At 44.9% G+C, this 16,218-nt stretch overlaps 1 protein-coding gene across 1 annotated transcript in view; it reads right to left on the minus strand.

Annotated features, from left to right (window-relative positions):
* Positions 1-16,218, minus strand: part of LOC137439679 (neuronal-specific septin-3) — a 180,941-nt gene that overhangs the window by 112,852 nt on the left and 51,871 nt on the right. Inside the window, exon 2 of the mRNA XM_068135665.2 lies at positions 453-1,094. Within this exon, the coding sequence (XP_067991766.2) occupies positions 453-1,094 (642 nt within the window). The remainder of the gene's footprint in view (positions 1-452; positions 1,095-16,218) is intronic.

Genomic DNA, 16,218 nt, shown 5'->3' on the forward strand with positions numbered 1-16,218 from the left:
TTTAGAGTTCGTCATCACTGTCCTGTGTGTCGTATCCGACAATATAGTCCGCATCGTTTTCACAGTCCGTTCCACACAAGCAAAGGTCGGTCAAATTGATTGGCAAATCAAATTGGTCGAATGGTCGATCGAATCGAATTCGATGAATCGAATCGAATCGAATCGGTCGAATGGTCGAATGGTCGATCGAAGCGATTGGTCGAATGGTCGAATGGTCGAATTGGTCGAATGGAATTGGTCGATTGGTCGAATTGGTCGAATCGAATTGGTCGGAATTGGCAAATGTAAACATTGATTTTCAGATTTTCCATGTAATAACGTTTCCAAAAATGTATACGTTTGCTAATCTACCATGATTTTGAACGAAAAAACATAGTGAACCTGACTATTACTGCACGCATCGCTTACACTGTAATAATGGAAATCATAACCGGTAATAACTTTTGGCTTACCAGGTACGTGCATCGTTCCAACCTCCATCTTTTGAGTCACCACCATCGGTCTGTGATTGGTAGAAGCAGGTAGTATTTTTCCTTCCTTTTTGCCCTCGGCAGCAGTCCCCTGGCTCGACAGGACTTGGCCGGGTATTGGAAAAGGTGGCGGCATTGCGGGACCGACACTAGACACCGTTGGCCGTGATCTACCGTCGACGCCACTAGGCCGAAGGCTTGCTATGGGTCCTTGGAATGAGGCTGAGCGATTGATCGAGGTTGCAGCTGAACTACCCCACTCTGCAGTCTCAGGGTGAAAGATGCCTCGGCCGATGCAGGAAGCACTTCGTTGCACACCGCCGGCACTCCAAGGAGCTCTACCGATGCCAACACCTTTAGCAGAGGGCTTGCTCCCGATACCAAATCCAATGCTACCCTGCCGAACGCCTCCGGTTCCTACATTCACTCCAGCTTGCGCCGCATTGGGCCTGTAAGCTCCAGTGGCTGAGAGCGGTGAGGCATGCATTGAACTCGAGAGGGATGATGTAGTACTTTGCTTCCATCGAGCCAGCGAGGCGAGTGGTCCACGAGGGAGAACAACTCGCGCAGGTAGAGTTGGTACCGGCGCACCAGGGTCATCATCGTCAAACGAGCGCTGCAAGGCTGTGGAAAGACAATGGATCAGAAAGAAAGTAAGCCAGAAACAGGCCCCAAGGCAGCCAAGTGAACCATAGTATATAACAACACAGAAGCATCAGAGCTATAAAACTAGTCTAAGGTTTCAATTTATCTAAACTCAACAAGCACGTCATCTCTTCATGTGATGTGGTACCATCTCCAGCTTCCTCGGATCTCCTGAAGGGGGCTAACAAAATGAAATGCATATTTCTTTCCCTGGATGAGGCGCTAACCCAACAGATACAAAGGTTCACGATGTTTTTTCGTTCAAAATTTTTGGAGATTAGCAAAACGATACATTTTTGGAATATTCAGAGCATGAGGAATCCAAAAATTAATGTTGGCATTTGCATAGACACATTTGCGAAAATGACCCTCAGGACAGTGATGAAGATCTGTAAAAGCATATTCCTGACCGGTATAGACCTAGTAGATCCTGTGTATAGGACTTATAGTTCAATCTGATACTACCTATAACTTCCTATAACAACCTATAACTTCAAAGGACTTGCAATATCATGTATTATGTATTACAGTTATATCACATTATAAAGACAATGGTTTTTAATTACCTTTGTTTGTTGCTTTTCTATAATCCTGAGCACTATTTTGAGGCCTTTATTGGATTCCTTGACCCAGAAAACATAGGATTAGCATATTTAATTAAGTTTCTAGGTTGACTAGAAGCCGAGATCGCGCAAAATATGTATTTCATGGCGGCCATTTTGAAAATCCAAAATGGCGGCCATGCAGGTGTCTGTGCAAATGCCGACATTGATTTTCGGATTCTCCATGCTCTGATGATTCCAAAAATGTAGCCTACAGGTTTGCTAATCCCAAAATTTTGAACGAAATTATATTTGTTAACATAGTGAACCTGACTGAGACCACAGTCTTTGTCGTTTGTGAGAGACACAAGTGGAAGGAAGGAAGGAAGGAAGGAACACAGAGTTCAAGTGGAAGGCAATTTGGACGAGACATCAGATTGTTCATTGCGAATGCATCCAGGCCACATTCGAATGTCCGGGGATGAGGGGGTGTGAGTCAGAAGCCAACTGGGTTTCATCGAGATCGCTGAATCTGAACGTAAAAAATAAAACGCCATATGGTGCTGGAGGAGCCCATGACTCGGCCTCATAAAACAAGTCATGGCGATTTAAGAAAGGCCCGTTATCAATGGAAAAGGCTGTGAATCATCTTCCTTGATACCCAGTCCCAGTGAATCACTCGTCCATCAACGAAACATTTTGGAACACGTGAATAAAGAGATTGTGTATCAGATGAATCCAGCTAAGTGCACCAATCGGTGAAGGTTATGTGGGTGAATGGAGGGGACGATGGAGACGCCTCCATAATGTGTATATTATGGAGACGCGTAGGAGTCATTTTCTTTGACATCGTAACATTGTCAAAGCATCGATCGATCTTTATGGATTGAGAAACCAAGGTGCTCAATATGCACGAAACACTACAACCCATAGCTACCTTGCAAGTGCACAAAGTGCAGCTAAAAATGCGAGCGGACTCCCTTAGAGTTTGAGGGAAGCACCTCGTGTGCAACGTGACCCTTGCAGGATGGGAAGCATTCAACCCACGGCCGCCCCTTCTCATCTGGCACGCATCTGTCTGCCAGCAAAGTCGGCATATCTGATGCTCCAGGCACCCCGGACCATGAAAGAGCATTCTCCGAGAGCCATCCTTTTAAAGCCCGTGCTTGGGCAATCTTGGAGCCAAAAGTTTGTCTCACCAGCTCTCCGGGGCACAATGAAAAGGGTGCGAATGAAGACGAAGCCACATCCTCACAACAGTCATTCTTGACATTTCTGTCAAAGCTCAAGTATAATTGCATTCCGCCGGAGATGGATCGTTCCGAATAAAATGTCTTCAACACAAAGTTCAGGACGATGGGCACGTCGTCTTCAAAAACTTTCAACGATACTATTCGAAAGGTCGCTCAATACTTCGCCACCCCTGTGGAACGCAGCCCGCTTTGCTCAACGTTTCAGGAAGTTAAGGTAGGTATTAAGGAGGCCATGAAGAACTGATAGGATGGCCTAGATGTACCGTGAAATGGGGTTAATATGGACAGCAAGGTGAATAGGGACAGCAAGGTGAATAGGGACAGCAAGGGGAATAGGGACAGCAAGGTGAATAGGGACAGCAAGGTGAATAGGGACAGCAAGGTGAATAGGGACAGCAAGGTGAATAGGGACAGCAAGGTGAATAGGGACAGCAAGGTGAATAGGGACAGCAAGGTGAATAGGGACAGCAAGGTGAATAGGGACAGCAAGGTGAATAGGGACAGCAGGTGAATAGGGACAGCAAGGTGAATAGGGACAGCAAGGTGAATAGGGACAGCAAGGTGAATAGGGACACAAACTGAAAAAAAGTTCGGAAACTTTTTTTCGCTGAAAATTGATAACCAAACTGATTTGTTGATATTTGGGTTGAAAGTGTTCTCTCGGTTTTTTTTAAAAAGCAACTTATAGTCCTATTAACCCCATATATGGGTTAAATAGGAATAAATTAAAACAGCTGTTCACCACCATCTCTTATCTTCCCCCATCCAAAACCTTGATCTTTTCTACCCCCGCTAATTTCACCCCAATTCCACTTTTTTGAAATACCAACTTCTGTCCTGGAAGTCCTTGGTGTCCTTGTGTTTTATACTTCTCCCTCCCCCCCCCCCCCCCTTCCCATGCCTCCTCCCCCCAAGCCCTCTCCCTTCCACACATCTCCCTGCTCTCAAATGTTATGTTTGTGTGCTTCCCCTTCTCACCCCATCTTGTTTTCCGCTCCCTCTTTTTATATATTTTGTTTGTCTGGTTGATTTGTTTGTGAAGTAAATGTTAGCTCTTTCACGAGCCTCGATTCAGTATACAAAAAAAAAGAAGAAAAAAAAAATTGGATTTTTATGGCTGTCCCTATTCACCCCGTTTTACAGGTGAATAGGGACAGTCACTAATACAAAACAATAATAATCAAGAAATAATCCTGAGTTTCCAACTTATTGCTAAATTGATAGCTCAGATGGATGCACATAATATGCACCCATAATATAAACCACGGTGCCAATGAAAAAAATATGGGAGAAAAAGTTTCTCCAAACTGTCCCTATTTGTTGATTATTATTTTTTTGTATTAGTGACTGTCCCTATTCACCCGTAAAACAGGGTGAATAGGGACAGCCATAAAAATCCTATTTATTCCCATTTAACCCATATATGGGGTTAATAGGGACTATAAGTTGCTTTTTTTAAAACAAGAGAACACTTTCAACCCAAATATCAACAAATCAGTTTGGTTATCAATTTTCAGCGAAAATAGTTTCCGAACTTTTTTTCAGTTTGTGTCCCTATTCACCTTGCTGTCCCTATTCCCCTTGCTGTCCCTATTCACCTTGCTGTCCCTATTCACCTTGCTGTCCCTATTCACCTTGCTGTCCCTATTCACCTTGCTGTCTCTATTCACCTTGCTGTCCCTATTCCCCTTGCTGTCTCTATTCACCTTGCTGTCCCTATTCCCCTTGCTGTCTCTATTCACCTTGCTGTCCCTATTCCCCTTGCTGTCTCTATTCACCTTGCTGTCCCTATTCCCCTTGCTGTCTCTATTCACCTTGCTGTCCCTATTCACCTTGCTGTCTCTATTCACCTTGCTGTCCCTATTCCCCTTGCTGTCCCTATTCACCTTGCTGTCTCTATTCACCTTGCTGTCCCTATTCCCCTTGCTGTCTCTATTCACCTTGCTGTCCCTATTCACCTTGCTGTCTCTATTCACCTTGCTGTCCCTATTCCCCTTGCTGTCTCTATTCACCATGCTGTCTCTATTCACCTTGCTGTCCCTATTCACCTTGCTGTCCCTATTCACCTTGCTGTCCCTATTCACCTTGCTGTCCCTATTCACCTTGCTGTCCCTATTCACCTTGCTGTCCCTATTCCCCTTGCTGTCTCTATTCACCATGCTGTCTCTATTCACCTTGCTGTCCCTATTCACCTTGCTGTCCCTATTCACCCCATTTCACGGTACGCACACACTCCTCTGAGCTGTCTGCGGGCCCCATGACAATCATGGTCCCCTTTTTGAAGCAATGTTTTTATGGCCGGATGCCCTTCCTGACGCCAACCCTTAGTCGCCTCCTACAATGCGCAGGGATACGGTGTACCTATTCTAAACCGGGGTACACACCGGGATCATTCATCCCAACAAGCTGGTACTCAATTTCCCCACTTCGGATGGATGACAGGCTGAGTCAACCCCCCCTGGCGTTAATTACAGCGATCGATCGGAATTCGAACCCAGGATCCCAAGCCGGCACCCTAACCGCTAAGCCAACACCAGGCTTTTCGAATCGAATCCTTTCGGTTCGAACCCAGACCCGGCTGTAAACCGCCATCCTGGTGCTTCACAGGCTGGGCGATTCATCAATGTGTGCGCCGTCCCTCGGATCAATGTTACACTGGGTGTTCCGTTGACCGGCATTAGTCGGTGGGTGTTCAAGACCCCACCTCTTTTCTATTTATGTGGTGGTTGGTTCAATTGATTGTTGCCACTGATTTATCGAAATTCGTTTCAAAGATTTCGTCTTAACTGAAGTCTCCTGCATAATTTGGTTTCCTTATGTTCGAGAATGTTCACCAGGATTATGTTGGAACTTAAAAGACACAGACACGGACAAAGACATCATACGGAACGTAAAGACAGACAAACCCCTCTGCTCACAAAGCCAGTCCAGCGCGTGACGTGACACCGTCCATTGTTTGAGAACAATGACCAAGCGAACAACAGAACGGTTCAACAAAGCGGAGATGCCAAGACAGATGGGTACAATTGGCCTTGTCACAAAAGCCATTTTTCGCACTTCATCAAGTTCCAAAATGGCCCAGGGGGGGAGCTGCATGCCGACTTCCTGAGAATTTGAGCCTCGCTTGTGCGATGTGGACATCATGAGGATAATTGAGTAACTCTGCCACGGAACTCTCTGCTCTCACCCACGTCACGTGAGAACTGTAACAGAAACGTTGAAAGACTCCCGATAGGCAAGCTGGAATGCAGTTCTTACGGGAATTTGTTCAGACAATTTGTGTATTCCATGAAAAAGAGGGGTTTTTTTTTTGGTTTTTTTTTTTAAAGAAAATGATCAAATAAACTTTTTCCGAAAACACAAGCGCGAATAAAAGTCTTGCAAGAACTTATTGAACAGGTAGTAGTTGTAGGACTAGGTGCTGCATCAAGGAGTAATCTGTAGTCTTAATCTGTACACTTATCATCATCAATGTACCCCTAACATGTCGGTGCCACTGCAGCAGTTTCTTGGCACGGGTTGTTGTTGTTGTTGTTGTTGTTGTTGTGTTTCCCCAGTCAGTTCTGGATGAACAGACCAGCGGAATGGAGATAGCCAATCGATCTCACACCAAGAGATCCCTCACATCCAGGATGTGCTCTTGCCTACGTGAAGCCAGGACTGCACAGACTTCCATGATATGTTTGATTGTGTGTGGAGCCGGGAGCGGCCTGGCAGTGGTTGCAGGTGTTTTCAGTGGCAGGTGTCATGGTCGTCTTGGCACGGGTTGTACTGGGTGGTTTGCCGTTCTCTTCCCAGCAATCAGGACAGGAATATGTAACTGGGTTGAGATTGAAACACCAGGGTGGTAGTTTATAGCTGGGGTGAGATTGAAACACCAGGGTGGTAGTTTATAGCTGGGGTGAGATTGAAACACCAGGGTGGTAGTTTATAGCTGGGGTGAGATTGAAACACCAGGGTGGTAGTTTATAGCTGGGGTGAGATTGAAACACCAGGGTGGTAGTTTATAGCTAGGGTGAGATTGAAACACCAGGGTGGTAGTTTATAGCTGGGGTGAGATTGAAACACCAGGGTGGTAGTTTATAGCTGGGGTGAGATTGAAACATCAGGGTGGTAGTTTATAGCTGGGGTGATATTGAAACACCAGGGTGGTAGTTTATAGCTGGGTTGAGATTGAAACACCAGGGTGGTAGTTTATAGCTGGGTTGAGATTGAAACACCAGGGTGGTAGTTTATAGCTGGGTTGAGATTGAAACACCAGGGTGGTAGTTTATAGCTGGGTTGAGATTGAAACACCAGGGTGGTAGTTTATATCTGGGTTGATATTCAAACACCAGGGTGGTAGTTTATAGCTGGGGTGAGATTGAAACACCAGGATGGTAGTTTATAGCTGGGTTGAGATTCAAACACCAGGGTGGTAGTTTATAGCTGGGTTGAGATTGAAACACCAGGGTGGTAGTTTATAGCTGGGGTGAGATTGAAACACCAGGATGGTAGTTAATAGCTGGGTTGAGATTCAAACACCAGGGTGGTAGTTTATAGCTGGGTTGCGATTGAAACACCAGAGTGGTAGTTTATAGCTGGGTTGAAATTGAAACACCAGGGTGGTAGTTTATAGCTGGGTTGAGATTCCAACACCAGGGTGGTCGTTTATAGCTGGGTTGAGATTGAAACACCAGAGTGGTAGTTTATAGCTGGGTTGAGATTGAAACACCAGGGTGGTAGTTTATAGCTGGGTTGAGATTGAAACACCAGAGTGGTAGTTTATAGCTGGGGTGAGATTGAAACACCAGGGTGGTAGTTTATAGCTGGGTTGATATTGAAACACCAGGGTGGTAGTTTATAGCTGGGGTGAGATTCAAACACCAGGGTGGTAGTTTATAGCTGGGTTGAGATTGAAACACCAGAGTGGTAGTTTATAGCTGGGGTGATATTGAAACACCAGGGTGGTTGTTTATAGCTAGGGTGAGATTGAAACACCAGGGTGGTAGTTTATAGCTGGGTTGAGATTGAAACACCAGGGTGGTAGTTTATAGCTGGGGTGATATTGAAACACCAGGGTGGTAGTTTATAGCTGGGGTGAGATTGAAACACCAGGGTGGTAGTTTATAGCTGGGGTGAGATTGAAACACCAGGGTGGTAGTTTATAGCTGGGTTGATATTGAAACACCAGGGTGGTAGTTTATAGCTGGGTTGATATTGAAACACCAGGGTGGTAGTTTATAGCTGGGGTGAGATTCAAACACCAGGGTGGTAGTTTATAGCTGGGGTGAGATTCAAACACCAGGGTGGTAGTTTATAGCTGGGGTGAGATTCAAACACCAGGGTGGTAGTTTATAGCTGGGTTGAGATTCAAACACCAGGGTGGTAGTTTATAGCTGGGTTGATATTGAAACACCAGGGTGGTAGTTTATAGCTGGGGTGAGATTGAAACACCAGGGTGGTAGTTTATAGCTGGGGTGATATTGAAACACCAGGGTGGTAGTTTATAGCTGGGTTGCGATTGAAACACCAGGGTGGTAGTTTATAGCTGGGGTGATATTGAAACACCAGGGTGGTAGTTTATAGCTGGGGTGAGATTGAAACACCAGGGTGGTAGTTTATAGCTGGGGTGAGATTGAAACACCAGGGTGGTAGTTTATAGCTGGGGTGATATTGAAACACCAGGGTGGTAGTTTATAGCTGGGGTGATATTGAAACACCAGGGTGGTAGTTTATAGCTGGGGTGAGATTGAAACACCAGGGTGGTAGTTTATAGCTGGGGTGATATTGAAACACCAGGGTGGTAGTTTATAGCTGGGGTGAGATTGAAACACCAGGGTGGTAGTTTATAGCTGGGGTGAGATTGAAACACCAGGGTGGTAGTTTATAGCTGGGGTGATATTGAAACACCAGGGTGGTAGTTTATAGCTGGGGTGAGATTGAAACACCAGGGTGGTAGTTTATAGCTGGGTTGAGATTCAAACACCAGAGTGGTAGTTTATAGCTGGGGTGATATTGAAACACCAGGGTGGTAGTTTATAGCTGGGGTGATATTGAAACACCAGGGTGGTAGTTTATAGCTGGGGTGATATTGAAACACCAGGGTGGTAGTTTATAGCTGGGGTGAGATTGAAACACCAGGGTGGTAGTTTATAGCTGGGGTGAGATTGAAACACCAGGGTGGTAGTTTATAGCTGGGTTGAGATTCAAACACCAGAGTGGTAGTTTATAGCTGGGGTGATATTGAAACACCAGGGTGGTAGTTTATAGCTGGGGTGATATTGAAACACCAGGGTGGTAGTTTATAGCTGGGGTGATATTGAAACACCAGGGTGGTAGTTTATAGCTGGGGTGATATTGAAACACCAGGGTGGTAGTTTATAGCTGGGGTGATATTGAAACACCAGGGTGGTAGTTTATAGCTGGGGTGAGATTGAAACACCAGGGTGGTAGTTTATAGCTGGGGTGAGATTCAAACACCAGGGTGGTAGTTTATAGCTGGGTTGATATTGAAACACCAGGGTGGTAGTTTATAGCTGGGGTGATATTGAAACACCAGGGTGGTAGTTTATAGCTGGGGTGAGATTGAAACACCAGGGTGGTAGTTTATAGCTGGGTTGAGATTCAAACACCAGAGTGGTAGTTTATAGCTGGGGTGATATTGAAACACCAGGGTGGTAGTTTATAGCTGGGGTGATATTGAAACACCAGGGTGGTAGTTTATAGCTGGGGTGAGATTGAAACACCAGGGTGGTAGTTTATAGCTGGGGTGAGATTGAAACACCAGGGTGGTAGTTTATAGCTGGGGTGATATTGAAACACCAGGGTGGTAGTTTATAGCTGGGGTGAGATTGAAACACCAGGGTGGTAGTTTATAGCTGGGTTGAGATTCAAACACCAGGGTGGTAGTTTATAGCTGGGGTGATATTGAAACACCAGGGTGGTAGTTTATAGCTGGGGTGATATTGAAACACCAGGGTGGTAGTTTATAGCTGGGGTGATATTGAAACACCAGGGTGGTAGTTTATAGCTGGGGTGATATTGAAACACCAGGGTGGTAGTTTATAGCTGGGGTGATATTGAAACACCAGGGTGGTAGTTTATAGCTGGGGTGATATTGAAACACCAGGGTGGTAGTTTATAGCTGGGGTGAGATTGAAACACCAGGATGGTAGTTAATAGCTGGGTTGAGATTCAAACACCAGGGTGGTAGTTTATAGCTGGGGTGAGATTGAAACACCAGGGTGGTAGTTTATAGCTGGGGTGAGATTGAAACACCAGGGTGGTAGTTTATAGCTGGGTTGATATTGAAACACCAGGGTGGTAGTTTATAGCTGGGTTGAGATTGAAACACCAGGGTGGTAGTTTATAGCTGGGTTGATATTGAAACACCAGGGTGGTAGTTTATAGCTGGGTTGATATTGAAACACCAGGGTGGTAGTTTATAGCTGGGGTGAGATTCAAACATCAGGGTGGTAGTTTATAGCTGGGGTGGTAGCTGGGGTGATATTGAAACACCAGGGTGGTAGTTTATAGCTGGGGTGAGATTCAAACATCAGGGTGGTAGTTTATAGCTGGGGTGAGATTCAAACACCAGGGTGGTAGTTTATAGCTGGGGTGAGATTCAAACACCAGGGTGGTAGTTTATAGCTGGGGTGAGATTCAAACACCAGGGTGGTAGTTTATAGCTGGGTTGATATTGAAACACCAGGGTGGTAGTTTATAGCTGGGGTGATATTGAAACACCAGGGTGGTAGTTTATAGCTGGGGTGATATTGAAACACCAGGGTGGTAGTTTATAGCTGGGGTGATATTGAAACACCAGGGTGGTAGTTTATAGCTGGGGTGATATTGAAACACCAGGGTGGTAGTTTATAGCTGTGTTGAGATTCAAACCCAGACTAGACAGCTCAGACGCGAGTGTGCGTACCTCTCGGCCATACATCCTGTCAAACCAAATCCGTACTTTCGTCAGCACAAACCAGACACTATCAGTCAATAAATGAACCTTTGCAATAATTTCACTTGAACATCGACACATAACGGTTGTTTTGCAGACATCTTTAAAAGCAATCGGTCAGACATTGAGTAGCAAAGACTTAGATAGATGGTGTCAGCTTTCAGACGTGAGACACTGTACGATGAGAGCCAAATTCCACGGATTTCCCATCGTGGTGAGCTCCAGGATGGGGTGGAGGCCTCTTACGGCCATGGAGACACTTCAATGGGCAGACACAAAGTGAAAAACACAAATTATACAGGTGTGCGACCATGATGTACCTATGTCGGATGCAAAAACACATTTTAACACAGAGTAGCAATGATGATGCCATTTGTATTTCCGGTCATTCATCCATGACACCAACGGGAAAAGGAAAGGTCATTGTCCTGCACACTCCACGTTCTGCGTGCGATCGATTCCTGATCAATGTGTACAATGGACCGGTGTACACAATGCGCCTTTTGTGTCCATTCATATTAAGCTACATCATATGAGAGAAGAGGAAGGGAAAGGGGAGTAATTGCAATAAACAACATACTGCAACTCTTTTGACGAATGGAATAACAAATGTAATTAAAAAACGAGAACGCATCTGAAAATCCAAAGCCCGTCCGCGTTCGTTTGTATTTAGACGTCTTCTTCTTCTTCCGTATGCTCAAAATAATGAAAACAGTTTTTTTAAAATACAAAATGAAAATTGATGATTTTATGCATCCTTGACCTCCGACCTTTTGATGTAAAAAAAAAAAAACCAATCGACTACTACTTTTTGATTAGTGGACCAATTCAGTGACCTGATATGCAAATTATTTAAATTTCAGGTCAATCGGGTGAAAATTGGTCATTTTACGCAACCTTGACCTTGGACCTTTTGATCTAAAAAAAACAACAATCTGATTCTAGCTTTTGATTGGTGAACCAATTCAGTGACCCAATATGCAAATTCTTAATATTTCCGGTCAATTGGATGAAAATTGACGATTTTATGTGACGCTGACCTTTGAACTTTTTGACCGAATTATTAATTTGCCTTTTCCATATTCTCATGATAAAGCTTTGTTGAAAATTTGATTACAAAGCTCCAATGGTAAATTGAAATTTCAGGTCTATTGGATGAAAATTGACGATTTTATGTGACGCTGACCTTTGAACTTTTTGACCGAATTATTAATTTGCCTTTTCCATATTCTCATAATAAAGTTTTGGTGGAAATTTGATGACAAAACTCAAATGGTAAAAAGGTGACGGCCCAGACAGACCGACACACACACACACACACAAGTGATTGGAAAACTTACACAGACACACACACTCACACACACACACACACACACACACACAGACACACACACACACACACACACACACACACACACACACACACACACACACACACACAAGTGATTGGAAAATTTACACAGACACACACACTCACACACACACACGCACACACACAGACACACACACACACACACACACACAAGTGATTGGAAAACTTGCACAGCAGAGACGTCTAATGAAAAATATGTCGATATTATTCACAAGTTAAAATGTCATTTCCAATTCGCATAAGTAGGACATTACATTTACTTATGCTTAATTAATTATTATTGGTGTCCTGTTGAAGTTTTGGCAAGTGTACATTTAACTCGTGCATTTTGGTTCCTTGTCCATTCATTCATATTATTCATTCATATTCTCACCTGCCTTATCAGATCAACCTGGCATGTTCTTGCACGAACTATTCCGATGAATTCTCCTGCTCCTGTATCCTGTATCAGTTTCTTTGGAATGTCACTGTTTACAAAGGGCATTCTGCCTTTTGAAAATGGAAACGCATCTCTTTTATAATACAATTAAACAACACCAGGGTTTGAGATATTGAGGTTTAAAAAGGATATTATTGATCGTGAGTATTCACTTTGTAAGGTCTCGAAGGATTTCTTACAGGTATGCACACTCACCCTTCGACTGTCTAGCCTGGGTTGGAAACTCGACCCAGCTATAAACTGTCACCCTGGTGTGTTGCATTCAGTGCGATCCACCAGAGGAACATTAAGCTGGAGGACCCATATGCCAGCACTGGTCTTTGGTGGACTTTAAAGATCCCCCGGGGACTTCCATGAAGATTAGGAAAGTTATTCTCCACCACCCAGAAAACATTACCGATTACTTCCCAAACTCTCTCGCCAAGCAACACTTGGAAATCCATCTTCCATTCGATTTATCCCATTACGGAAACCATCAAAAGTGTGTCTATCATTCATCGCTGATAGATTGTCAATGAACCTGTAAATGGCAGCACAACTTTTAACCAGTGCTAATTGGTCTTTAGATTCATTATGAAGTCAATTAGATTTGTGTAGATATAAAGAATTGCGAAAAGCTCCGATTATTTGGAAAAGCTGCTTCTTGTAACTTTAGATTTAAAAAATGTCCAATGTATTGACTTTAAGATAGACTATAATATTGTTATGTGTGTGGGGGGTAGGTGATGTAATACCTTAGTCCAGAGTAGTGTGCTCCAAATGTCGCGAAGAAGAACCCTCATGTATTTAAGTCAGGGCCGGATGTCCGTGTATGTGTATGTGTGTCTCCATGCGAGGGGTGGAGCTATGCTAATTAGTTAGGGCATATGGATAAACTCCCAGTGTGTAAATGCCTCTGTGATTTTTCCCTTTGTTCTTATGACAATTATTCGGCCAGCCATGCAATCGATCGGCATATAATTAAAATAACACGATCACCGACCAGATCCGGACACCACTACCCTGCCTAGCCGAACCTTCTCTGGGTGACAAGAGTGGCCGTGAGGCCATGCCCCGAAGAACGATTGGTTAAAGAATGATAGGGTGAGCGAGGAGCGCGTGGAACGTCAGAGAGAACGATCGAGAAAGTCGGAGCAAAAACGGGAAAGCACCGCCATTTTTCGCTCTCTCTACATTTTCGCCATTTTTCGCCGGTCGGTGGCCTTTTTTTTCTTTTTTCTTATTTGGATACAGGATCGAGGCTCGTTAAAGAGCTAACATTTATCACACAAAAAAAAATCAAACAGACACAAAACATATAATAAGGGTAGAGGTAGACAAGATGGGGAGAGAAGGGGAAGCACACAAACACAACATTTGAGAGCAGGGACATCGGGAGATCTGGAAGAGGGCTCTTCCAGGAAGGAAGTTGGTATTTCAAAAAAGTGAATCTGGGGTAAAATTAGCAGGGGCAGAAAAGATCAAGGTTTTGGATGGGGGAAGATAAGAGATGGTGGTGAACAGCTGTGTTAAAGACCTGGAGGGAGGAGTGGGATTGAAGAGAGTGAGGGAGTTTGTTCCAGAGGTCAGAGAAAAGAGGAATGAAGGAGTGAAGGTGAGCAGAGAGTCTTGATTTTGGCAGTTTAACCATAAGAGGGTTGCAGGCAGATCTTGTGCGACCTGCAGGAATATTTGGGGGACAGAGCCCAGAGAGAGCTGGGGGAGCAAGGCCGGAGAGGAGTCGGTAGAAGACAGAAAGACCACCAGCATGCCTGCGGTGAGTGAGTGAAAGGCCCTCGAAGTTAGCTTCATCGAGGGAGATTCCAATGATTCTGAAAGCTTTGGTTTCAACAGCGTGAAGCCGAGCTAGGTGTGAGGCAGGAGCACCGGCCCAGAGGGGAGAGCAGTATTCCATTGAGCTGCGGATGAAAGCCTTTTGATGTGGTGAGGAGCTCAGGTGTGCCAAGGAAGGACTTTGCACGACGGAGGATGCCCAGTCGGCGACTGTCTTTGGAGGCCAGATTTGAAATGTGGTTTTCCAAGGAAAGATCATGGCAGATAGTGAGACCCAAAAGCTTGAGTGACAGAACTTCTTGGAGAGGATTATTCAGAAAGTGGATGGGAGGGTTGTCCAGTCGGTCTTTTCAGAGAGACATAGTAAGAGTGTGAGATTTGTCAGGATTGAAGGACATGTTCCACTTGTTTGACAAGGCTGTGATTTTGTCCAGGTCTGCAGAGAGTGAGGAGGCTGCAGACTGCCGATCTGAGGGATGAGAAATGGAGCGGCAGAGAGTGTAGTCATCAGCAAAGAGATAGAGATGATTTTCAAGAGAGTCAGAGATCAGTGATGAAGACCAGAAAAAGCACAAGGCCTCGAAAACTGCCTTGGGGAACTCCAGCCTGAACAGGAAGGGGAGATGAGAGAAACCCATTCAGGGCCACACGTTGACTACGACTAGAGAGGAAGTCCGCAAGCCAAGCGTGGAGATTTCAATTGATACCATAGGAGGAGAGTTTGGTGAGCAGTGTGGGGTGCCAGGCCATATCAAAGGCACATGATATGTCAAGGGAGACAGCTCTAATTTCCTGTTTGGCATTGGGGACCTCCATCCATTGTTGAGACAGCAGAAGCAGCATGTCCAGAGTAGAGTGACCTGGTCTGAAACCAAATTGATGATCAGAGATCAAGCAATTTGAGAAGAGGAAAGATTTGATATCCGAAGCAATGATGGATTCCATGACTTTGCTGATAATTGGGAGAAGGCTGATTGGTCTGTAGTTGCAAGGATCTGTTTTTGACATTTTCTGTGGGAAGCGGTGATGTTGGCTGATTTCCAAGGTGATGGCCGATGACCTTGAGCAAAAGAGAGGGTGAAGAGAACAGAGAGATGGAGTGAAAGAGTGGCGGAGCAGGATTTTAGGACCCGTGGGCTGATGCCGTCAGATCCAGTTGCAGAATCAGAGTCCAGGGTTGACAGAAACTTTTCCACCTTGTCAGGAGGAAAGGACACAGCGTCCAGGAACAGCTGGGTACGACTGGGTACGGTGGGTACAGAGAGGGATGGGTTTGGGACACAAGATTTAGAGGCAAACACAGAGTTGAGGCATTCAGCTTTTTCACGTGCGGAGTCAGCTGTGTAGCCGTTTGAGGTAAGCGAGGGGATGGAGAGGGAACAAACACCAGAAACGGATTTGACCAGACACCACCAGGATTTGGAAGAGGGAGTCAGGTTTGAGAGTTCGATCTTGAGAGTGGAGAGATATTGTTTCCTGGCTCTCCTGAGGGTGGACACACACTAGTTTCGGGCTTTGTGAAAGGAAATGAGATTTCCATCCGTTGGATTTGCTTTCCTGGAGATGAAGGCAAGTTGTTTTTGGGCAACAGCCTCACCACAAGATTCCATGTACCATGGACGGGAGGAAGGGTATGACAACTGAAGGCGAGATGGGATAAATGTGTGCATGAGAGAGAGCAATTTACTTTGGAAGAATTCCCAGGATGAGTTGATGTCAGAGGCGGTGGAGATGGGAGACCAGTCTAGATGATTGATGGCTGCTTGAAGACCGTGCCAGTTG

The sequence above is a fragment of the Myxine glutinosa genome, chromosome 5 (assembly GCF_964187855.1).
Source record: "Myxine glutinosa chromosome 5, kmMyxGlut1.1, whole genome shotgun sequence".
NCBI lineage: Eukaryota > Metazoa > Chordata > Myxini > Myxiniformes > Myxinidae > Myxine > Myxine glutinosa.